This window comes from Tachysurus fulvidraco, chromosome 10, assembly GCF_022655615.1.
Source record: "Tachysurus fulvidraco isolate hzauxx_2018 chromosome 10, HZAU_PFXX_2.0, whole genome shotgun sequence".
In the NCBI taxonomy this organism is placed as follows: Eukaryota; Metazoa; Chordata; class Actinopteri; order Siluriformes; family Bagridae; genus Tachysurus; species Tachysurus fulvidraco.
The window spans coordinates 22,797,036-22,808,168 of record NC_062527.1 but is presented as its reverse complement, the minus strand read 5'-3'; the positions used below and the strand labels follow the sequence as shown (position 1 = coordinate 22,808,168).

Genomic DNA, 11,133 nt, shown 5'->3' with positions numbered 1-11,133 from the left:
AATAAAGTCTGATGTTTAGGAGCATTTCAGCTTCATGGTAAGTTACGATGCTGATGATCAGTAAATGATGGTGAGATTCAGCACATTACAGTGTAAACAACACACACATCTCTGCTGCATTCAGGCAGAATTTCATCTCACATTTAGGCCAATAAATAAATCAGAAGTTTATAGCTGCAGATATGAGACTGTACTCATTAGTGGAGAACACAGGATTAATAACATGTCCAGTGTTACAGAGAGAGTAAGATTAAGAAAAGCTCTATGTTTATACACCATAAGTGCAGTAAAATGGTCTGATGGGGTTTGTTCAAGCACCAAAACCACAATGACACATTTTTCATTTTCTGTTTCTGCTGCTGATGTTAAAACCACACACACAGCAGTGGAAACAGCACACAGGTGGATAAAAACACACACTGGGCAGTTTTTAACCTCAAAGCTTGTTAGCAGTTAGCAATTGTAGTAGTTTGTAGTTGTTCACAATAAATCTATATATAAATGTAACACAAGAATAAATTTGACTACTTTTTAATCATTAAACTTTATGTATCTGTCAGTGTGATGTATGTTGATGAGTTTCCTGTTGTTAATATCTGATTATAGATGTTTTAGTCATTAGTCTGTGTAATGAACAGTCAGATGATGAACAGAAGATGATTTTTATTTTACAGAAAGGCAGGTGGAGAATTACACCAGTGTAAAATGGACCCAAACGCAATGGGAAACAGGTGTGTGGAAACGGGAGGAGCAGACAAGGGCGGGGCAGACATGTGACGAAGAACATAAACACATGCACAATTCCGGGCTGAGTCCTGACAACCAGCTGGTTATGTGCATGTACTCTGCATGTTTTATTGCTTTCTTTTTTTCTTCCTCTTTTCTCTCTCCCAAGATTAAATTCTGCAATGGTTTCTTTATAAGCATGACAAAATATCACATTTACATTTACCAAAGCTAATAATATAGCAGATATTATTATTATTATTATTATTATTATTATTATTATTATTATTATTATTATCATCGTACCTCCCTAAAAGTGCTGCACCCCAAATATTTGATTCCTCTCTCTCTCTCTCTCTCTCTCTCTCTCTCTCTCTCTCTCTCTCTCTCTCTCTCTCTCTCTCTCTCTCTCTCTCTCTCTCTCTCTGTCTCCAGGAGGGTGAAGAGCTGGTGCCACCTCTCTGATTGGCTTTGTATTAGCATCAGTTATGCTGAATGTATACTTATGATGTGGTCACTCACTTTCCCTGACCTGGTGGCGTGTCTGTGTGTGTGTGTGTGTGTGTGTGTGTGTGTGTGTGTGTGTGTGTGTGTGTGTGTGTGTGTGTGTGTGTGTGTGTGTGTGTGTGTGTGTGTGTGTGTGTGTGTGTGTGTGTGTGTTAGTGTGTGTGTGTTAGTGTGTGTATGTGTGTGTGTACTGTGCCGCTAGTGTGGACCTCTCTTTGTGCTCCAGTTTGATTCAGTGGTAGCTGCTCTTGTGTAGCAGTGAAATGTTCTAGTCAGATTGTTAGTCTGTTATTTTTTAATAAAAAAGGATTTGTTTAGTTTCTGTAAAGCAAACATCTAGATAATTCTACGTAAAACTATATATGCAAATAACACAGAGAGATTATAATTAATTTGAGACTCATACATATATTATATACATGTTTCAGCCAGGTACCATTTTACTGATTGGTTCTACAAACACTCCACATGGACCACACGTCCCCATCTAATTAGATTTTATTAAACTGACTAACACCTACCTAGGGAGGATCACCTGCTTAGATCTGCTACAGAGACTTCCTAAAAACAGTTTCAGTGGAATTTAAAATACATAGAGTTTGTAAATGAGGACATTTAAAGATGAACATTTTTGTTGATGTCATATATAAATGGTGTGGTTTTGCCTTATCTGTCTTTATAGAAAATGGCTTCAATGCAGCTTGGTACTTGACTTTAACATATCAGTGCAGTTACTAAGTGTAAAGTCCATATCATATGATTTTATTTTAATTTCATTCTTATCAAACCAGTCAGTTAGACCTCATGAGACAGAAATGTTTCATACTCTTAGTATTGCTTTGCAGTTAAACTTCACTAAGTAGTTTGGAGCCAATCCATACTAGCACACTAGAGTACCAGAGCCACTGGTGCCCCTCACCCTAGGGGGCAAGTGTTCAGGCCTTAATAATTAATGTGGCTTTTGCCTCAGATACACACACCAACTTGTTGAGAACATGAAGTATGACTCATAAACCTGATATTTTTTCCTGTTCATCAACACCTGTGGTTTTAGCACTAATAAACTCAGTGAACATGCTTGTTGACCACAGTTTCCAAGCGTATTGCTAAAGACTTTACCTTGGTTATAAATTGAGATATCACTTTACACAGTTGTGACTGAAGCCCCTGTAGGACAGCAAACACCTACACTAACAAGTATACAACAATCCTTCTCAAGCTCAAGTGCCAAAATAAATATAAAAGGTTGACAGATATAGGGGATGTCCTGACCTTTGTATACCTTTGTATTTTCATAGTTAATACACAGTAAAGCAGAATATGCTAAAGCTTAAATAACTCTATAAGAAAAACAGCTGATATCACAGATATCATTAAATGATCTTTCTTATTTATTTAATTATTTATTTGGTTGTGCCTCAAAATAACAGATACATATGATGTGAAAAGCAGCTTTACAAATATATTTCGAATAAAAGTTTAAAAGACACAGTTAAAAATTAGATGATCCAGAAGAGGCCTGGGTTCAGGATTTTAAATGCTTGGGGTTAACTGTCCAGTGAGACGAGAGGTGTGGAAGAGAGGTGAAGAGGTGAGTGCAGGTGGGTTGGAGCTGGTGTTGTGTGTGTGACAGAAAAGTACCAGAGCATATTACAGTATATTACCTTCACTAATTTACACATCTCTAGAATATTACTCTTACTAACCTGTGACTGACAAAGGCATAAATCATTAGCTCCAATATGTAAAAATTCCTTTGAGAACCTCTGTGTGCCTTAAGTCCCTAAGATTACCTGCTATGTCTGGTGTTCTGGCCTCCCGTATACACCTGACCAGTGCTGTTGGAGCCTCTACAGGCCTTGTTCATTTCACATGCCTTAAGAAAGAGTCATCCTATAATCAGAGCACTTTCCTATTTCTCAGCAGGTGATTCACTGAGAAGCACAAACCTGTGTGACACATGATATGAGTGGTGCTCCTGTGGGAAAGCCTTAGTGTTAGCTTTCACCCGTCACTGGCATCATCACCCATCTGGCCATTTGTGAGGGCTCTAATCCAAGGGATGGGAGATAACTAATTAATAAACCTAAAAACATGATAAATAAAAACTAAATAAAAAGGAATCCAGTCTTTCCCCTATAGACACTTCAACAAACTAGACAAGCTGTGTGCCCAGAGTGAAACATAAGGTGGATCAATAATGATTTGTGCTGCAATATCATGGCAATCCGTAGGCCTACTACTTGTGCAAGATGGACACGTCTGTCAGCGTTACTCAAAACATTTGTTTTAGTAACTAGATTAGCATAAAACTCAATCATCAACCTTTGATCTGAAGCTAGGACTTTAAACATTAAACATTAGATCTCTTATATCTAATAGCACTTATTGTTCATTTAATTATTACTGATCAGGATTTTAGTGTTCTGTGTTTAACAGAAACATGGATTAATCCAAACAAGAAGCATTAAATGAAGTTTGTCTGGCTGGTTATAGTTTTATATATATACATATATATATATATATATATATATATATATATATATATATATATATATATATATATATATATATATATATATATCAGCGAAGCCTAACGGTCAGGGGAGGAGGTGTTGCTGTTATTCATAATGGTAATCTAGGTGTTGCACAATAATCTAGACATTGATCTAAACATTGTGGAAGTGCTGCTTGCTCTCGGGGCTCAGTTTTGGGTCATCTGTGGCATGACACACATTACAGTAACTAGTGTATTTAGTGGTGGGTAGATTTTAAAACAAACCCTAAATAGATCTATTAGGTTTGAATTAACACATATAGTGACATATATTTTAAATAAATAAATTAAGTTTTATTGTTTGGTAGCTAAGTGGTGTGTCAACACCTAACACTAGAGAGTCCACCTAAACATTCCTTTACAAAATCCTCTCTACATCTGATACACAGTAGATAAATAAATCATGAAACAGGTAATAGTGAGATGTTTTTCGACTTTCACTGCATGAATAAAAATATATACTCTATAATTGTAGAATTTTGTTAGGCGAATTTTATTTTTATTTTTTTTCCATTTTCTCTTACACTAACCTGGTAATATTTATACTTGTTTTAACAACAAACACACCTTTACCTTTATTTTGGTAACATAATTATTCAATTACACCTTGTAATTCATCTCTTTAGAGAGATAAACTCATTTTAAATTGAGATTATCATTTTCAAGCAAGAGGCTCAAAAATACGCTTATGGTGGAAGGGGTATAAAACCCAACCTTGACCAACTATAGGCCAATCTGAAACTCCCCTTTATCTCCAAGATCTTTTATAATTTTGTAGCTCAGCAGTTATGCTCAGACCTACATATAATAAATATTCATGAAATGTGTCAGGATTTAGGCCTCATCATAGCACAGACACAGAATTGGTTAATGTGGTAAATGACCTGTTACTGGCCTCTAATCAGGGTTGTGTCTCCTTCCTGGTGTGGTCTTGAACTTAGTGCAGCTTCTGACACCATTGATCATACTATTCTACTCGATATGCTAGAAAATGTTTTTGGAGTTATGGGAACAGCCCTCCATCTGATTTAAACCATCTGATTTGACCTCTGTGACCTACACAATTGTCTCCTGATGGCCCAGATAACAACAAGCATGAGGATTACAATAAGCAGAGAACCTCCTACAAGCTGATTACAACATTACAGAAGCTGAGTGCTAAATAACTAATGCTGTCTGATCAATGTTTACCTGTTCCTCTATTTTTAAAGTACATTACTGACTTTTGATGAAAATAAAATGTGAAGGAACTAATATGAATGTTATTATATGTTTGTGGTGTAAACTACAGTGATGCAGGAGTGGAACACATGTACAGTGTGATTCTGCTGCCACCTGCTGGATGGAGTGAATTTGAGGGATTTCAGAAAAGGACATCTTGTCACTTTAGAGAGATCATTCTATGTAATGCATCCAGATAAGACACATGTAAAGACATTAGAAGTGAAACGTGAGATATTTCAACCCCTTAGACATTGAGACTTGTATGACGGATGATCTTCATAAACACTTTGATCTCCAGTGTCACCATTTCACAGTCAGATATAAAGCTGTAATGTACATGTTTGTCACCTGACTGTTATTGAGTCTGTTCTCTTACAGGACAATGATGGTGATGAGCCAAGATGTTTTTATGAGTCCAATCAGGGTCTGTGGCCTAATCATCAGACATTTCTTTGTAGACTCATACATGCTAATGAGTATCTAAACAATATTTAGATAAAGATTCATTCATTAGTTCATTCCCTACCACTTATCCGAACTTCTCGGGTCACGGGGAGCCTGTGCCTATCTCAATCGTCATCGGGCATTGAGGCAGGATACACCCTGGACGGAGTGCCAACCCATCACAGGGCACACACACACACTCACACACTCACACACTCACACACTACGGACAATTTTCCAGAGATGCCAATCAACCTACCATGCATGTCTTTGGACCGGGGGAAGAAACCGGAGTACCCGGAGGAAACCCCCGAAGGCACGGGGAGAACATGCAAACTCCACACACACAAGGCGGAGGCGGGAATCAAACCCAGCCCCTCGAGGTGTGAGGCGAACGTGCTAACCACTAAGCCACCGTGTCCCCCCTTACATAAAGATTAATATAAATAATTGATAAGTGCTTAAAGTTTAAAAATGAATAACAAAATGAGCAAAAACAATGCTTCTGAGTGGCTGAAAGAAAAATGTGGAGCAGACACGAAAGATGCTTCCTATTGCAATACATTAGATCGAAAGTCCGTGCTTTGTGAAACGTAAAAAACGGAAACGTGTCTCTACGAACACGAATCAATAGATTACATTTTGTGACCTATGTCAAGAACTGCCGTTGCTTTTAGTCTACACAAAGATCATGGCTTCTCCTAAAAATGATTAAAATGTGGAATCAAATATTTTTCAACATTTTAAATACACACATTTCTAATATATATCCATCAAACTGTTTACATGCTGCTTCACATTTCAGTCGTTTGCTGTTTAGCACAATTCTATACATTATCTCAGGGACCTGCTGCTATGACACTGTGTTCATTCTAGTATTACTGTACGCAATATTGTGTGAACATACAGCATTTACATTGGTCTCCGCTGTTTCTGTATAATGTCTTGTAATTTTTTGTGTGCAATGTCTTTTGGACATTCTGTTTTGTTTGTCTTTTGTCTCACACTGTGTACACCTGTATGTGTACAACATTCTGCAGGTGATTCAGGAAGGAATTTTGTCTTGCCAATGTTACAGTGACCTGATCCTCACCCACAGACCCACATGGCCCTGTCTCTCCTCTCCTGTTTAAAATACGATTCTCACTTTTCATGTATAATGTCTGTACATGTGTGTTATCTGCATGCAGTATATAGAATGATCTCTCTAAAGTGACAAGATGTCCTTTTCTGAAGTCCTTCAAATTCACTCCATCCAGCAGGTGGCAGCAGAATCACACTGTACATGTGTTACACTCCTGCATCACTGTAGAAAAATTCCTATTAGTTTAAAATAAATCACGTGCGGAATTCAGTTGTAGAAAAAAAATCACGAGTAGATTAGTAGAAGTAGTTTGCCCCATTTTATTTCCATCAAAAGCAGACATTAGACAGCATTAATTATTTAGTACACAGTGTCTGTAATGTAATCAGCTTGTAGGAAGTTTATTGTGTATTGTGTTTATTGTGATCCTCATGCTTATCCTTATCTGGGCCATCAGGAGACACTTGTGTAAGTCACAGAGGTCAAATCAGATGCTTCCAGCTCAGCTTCCTGCAGAGTGAAATGTAGGTTAAAATGAGCTTTTACTTTGCTTTAATGATGACATGATTTCATGACTTTAAGCTACATTTCATCACGTAGGTTTTTGGTACCTTATTGTTTGAGTCCCAGGTAGAAAAACCCTCTGAAAAAAGAAACAAAAAACACATTTCAGAACACAGTTTTTCACAATACCTAAAGTGCACAATACCTTTTGTTACACACAGTCATTGTACACGAGTGTATACAGGCTGCTGTATGACTTGCCACAAGATAGTATAATAAAAGGAACATGTGTGTGACATGCGTGGTCTTTAAGATGAAAGTTCTCACCCTGTAGCTTGGAACAGTACAGAGAGGAACAGATGACAGTTACAGAGACAGAAACTGCACACACACATGATAGGATTATAGTAATAAGTCCACAGTGTGCAGGAAGTGCAGATTCTTGTGTGTCTGACTGATCAGTCTTATGATCATCTGAAACACAGAGAGAAACACAGATATCTGAAACTCAGAAACACCATAAAGTCAGCTCAAAAAGGAAAGTGTATCATGGTTGCTGTCTGTGCTGTAAAAAAAAAAGTGTATATTTAACGGTAAAATACAGAAATGCTACAGTACAAATCTGTAAGTCACAAAATAGGCAATAACTGTAGAATTTATGGTAAAAACCAGTGAAACAGAAAAACATTAACATTTTGTCTTCTTAAATGCTTATCAGTCTTTATTAAAAATTCTTGGGACCACATTGATATCTTTGTTTTTAATGGATTATAATTATTGATTTAGGTTTTTATGAGTACAAGTCAAGCTTTTATTGTCATTTCAACCATATGTAGCTGTTACAGTACACAGTGAAACCTTGAGGTTTTACTGGTATAAACTATTTATAACAAAATAAACATGTAAATTAAACTGCTATAAACTGTAAAATATACAGCACATAACCAAAAACATTGCCAATGTATTTTTAAGGGTAAAGTTCTGGCAACCACAGCTGCCAGTTTTTTACAGTAAAATGATTGTTTATTTTTTTACAATGTTGTATGTCTGTGTTTTATGCTCTTTTCTAAATACAGTACATGTTAACATTAACCACACAAATAAGATTGTCACAAATATACTGTGCAAAATATTTCTCTCAATAATGAACGTTTTTTCCACTGAGGGAAACTAATGCTACAGAATTAATAAAGACGTTCTGTATATTCTGAACTTCCAACTTTGTGACAACAGTTTGTTGGTCAGGGGTGCTCATAATTTTGGCCGAATAGAGTATTTGGTAAGTGAGTTGCATCCATGCTGCTCTAACATCACAAGTGATTCATCATTTTCAACTCAGCAAATATCCTAAACTCATAGATCTTATATACCTGAAACCCCAAATCTAAAAGGATAGAAACTATAAAAAAATGACCAAATTAAAAACAATAAAATGTTTGTTTGAGTAAATCAGTAAAATTTACATTACAGTGGTCGGTCATCTGTTTACACCTACATGCTGTTTTATGTCTATTAAAATAAACAGGGACCTACAATAAAATAAATAAAGTATTACTAACCTGTAAAACTCAGTCTGATGGGTTTCCCAAACTGAATGTGTGTCTTATCCTTTTTACATTCACAGTAATAAAATCCCAGGTCTGTCTGTCTAATGTCAGTAATCACCAAACTGCATCTTTCTGTTATATCATAATGACTCTCGTTCACATTATAAGTAGGAATAAACTTTTTATCCAGCTTCCCCTGTTCAGCAGATATCAGCCGCTTCACCTCCTCAGATCCCAGTTGATACCACAGTATCTGAGTATAGTTAGTTTTAATAGATATGTTACAGTGCAGGGTGATAATCTCTCCAGGATCGACAGATACGGTGTCTATTTGAACGATCTCAAGGAGACATGGTGTAAAGAACACTGAAAGAACAACACGTAAACAGATTCATGATCACTCATCTAGCTTGAACACTACTTACTCTCACAGCTCGTGATTAGTAAATCATTTATAGTTTGCTATAAATTAATTTGTTAACTCACCAAACAACATCTGTAGAATTAACATAGACAGAAATTTGTTCATTTCTCACACACTTTCTCCAGCGTACTGAGAACAAGTGCTGCTCTTTACACACATCTAGTGTGAAGAAAAAAGATCAAGTCTGTCAGCAACATCCTGTTCTGTTTTTTCTCTGTCATTCCCTCTTAGTTCTTACAATATACACAGATCCAGACACACTTAACAGTTCATCAGTTTTCTTTACATGTAAAGAAAGGTTTTTAGAAGATGCCTTTATTATTGTCACATATAAATTACAGCTCAGTAAAATTCCTTCCTCACACATCTCAACTTTAGAAGCTGGAGTCAGCCATCATACAGAACCCCTAGTTAAGGGCTTTGCTTAAAGTCCAAGTGGCAGCAATCATGACCAATCAAAAAAAAAAAAAAAAAAAATGTCATATTTACATATACATATGTCCTGTGTCCATATTCAGACATTATTGTACCATAACATTGTACTGTTTTTTATATATATATATTTATTTCTTTATTTTGTATCTAATTTGTCTCTTATTTTTATTCCTTTAATTTGTTTTTATTTTTATTCTCTATTTTTATATCAAGGACAGCCATAAAAAGCATTTCAGTAAATTGTGTACTGTGTACGATTGTGTGATGATAAAATGTGAATTTGAATTAGAACCCTAACCCTAACACATGATGTAAAGGACTGTGGTCAGTTATATAAAACCAGACCTGATACATGCTGTAGAATTGAAGCCATCAGACAATAAATCATCAGACAATGGTTTTTAGTGTAAATAAATGTAGTTAAGCTGAAATCAGTGACAGTTGAATTTGTTGAGTTTGTTTGGTTATTACACCAACAACAGATGCAGAAAAAAATCTTCTTCTCCTCTTTTACTTCAGAGCTTGATCCGCAAAAACAGCTCTTTTTTTAAGAAGCGGAGAAACATCATGATTAGATTTCACTCTTTGTGTATTAACACAGTGATGTGTGTTAGTTTTATATACAGCATTAATCTCTACACTGATCATTCACATCTTGCTCTGTCAGCTATTTATAGTTTAATTATTTAAAAATATAATCTAATTTGTTTACATTTCATCATTTATGTGTTTTTTTCATAAACGCTGTGATCTAGCTGTGAAAAGCTGTGAGTTAAATTAGTTTAGCTAATAATTACCATGTACTAATATTAGTAACAGCTACTAAGACCTTTGAGGTTAAAGACTGTGTTTTTATCAAGCAATGTGTCATTTCCTCTGCAGTGTGTGTTTTTTTGTGGTTGATTAAAATATTAAAGATGAACACAGTAAAATAACTCTAACGAATACAGTGTTTGTCTGGTCCTTTTACTGTTAGCTGGGCTTTTAAATCTTTGTGTTTTTGTTTGGTTCATCCTTTGTCTCTGCCCCTGTTTTGTCACTGCATATTTTCCTTGTGTGTCATGATTCATTTCACCTGTTTGTGTATTTTGTATTTTACTTAATTTATGTATGTATTTTAACCCTTGTGTGTTGTGTCCAGTGTGATGTATCCTCTCAGTTCAGTTTTGTCCATGACATTATTAAGCTGCTTGTTTTTTTGTTTTTTTTTTGGCCTGGACCTCATTACAGTTTTTGAACTTTGTTTAACCACAGCCTGTTTTTGACCTGTCTTTGTCTTTGCCTCTTAAATGTGTCTACCTGGAATAAATATAAACTGTTCCAGAATATTTTGCCTAAACCTGGGGAAGGGGGCGGCAGCCTGTATTATTAATGTGATCCAGTTAAATTATCCAGTTCCCATCTCTGTCTTACCCAGTTTGCAGGTTCTCCCTGTGTCTTGGGGTTAGGGTTAAGTGTACTTTTTTACACAGTATTTTCATCCTTCATCTATTCATTCCAGCAGGAAATGAAACTTATAGGAATGTAGATTAAAGTAACTAATAAACTAATGGGTTGTAAGAATAAATCTGAGAATATAAAATGAGATTTAAACACCAGAACAGAACAGGAGACAGGATGTAGAGTCTCGTGGCTGAAGAAGTTAAACTAGAAAACAGCAGAAACAGACTTTATATTGCAC

The 11,133-nt window shown here is 35.9% G+C and overlaps 1 protein-coding gene across 1 annotated transcript; it reads right to left on the bottom strand.

Moving 5' to 3' along the window:
- Nucleotides 1–6,838: 6,838 nt before the first annotated feature.
- LOC113651467 lies at nt 6,839–9,194 on the bottom strand. Its single transcript, XM_047820011.1, has 5 exons — nt 9,080–9,194; nt 8,606–8,959; nt 7,374–7,520; nt 7,154–7,185; nt 6,839–7,052 (listed from the first exon to the last, which is right to left on the bottom strand). Exons 1-5 carry the CDS (start codon nt 9,120–9,122, stop codon nt 6,996–6,998), a joined length of 633 nt encoding a protein of 210 aa, XP_047675967.1. The 5' UTR covers nt 9,123–9,194; the 3' UTR covers nt 6,839–6,995.
- Between the last annotated feature and the right edge of the window lie 1,939 nt (nt 9,195–11,133).

Excerpts from the sequence above, each read along its gene's own strand:
- LOC113651467 (XM_047820011.1), bottom strand. The coding sequence starts at position 9,122 with ATGAACAAATTTCTGTCTATGTTAATTCTACAGATGTTGTTTG. Across the intron at positions 7,186-7,373 it reads GTACTGTTCCAAGCTACAGG|AGGGTTTTTCTACCTGGGAC; the intron begins GTGAGAACTTTC and ends TTCTTTTTTCAG. Across the intron at positions 7,053-7,153 it reads CCTGGGACTCAAACAATAAG|GAAGCTGAGCTGGAAGCATC; the intron begins GTACCAAAAACC and ends TTCACTCTGCAG.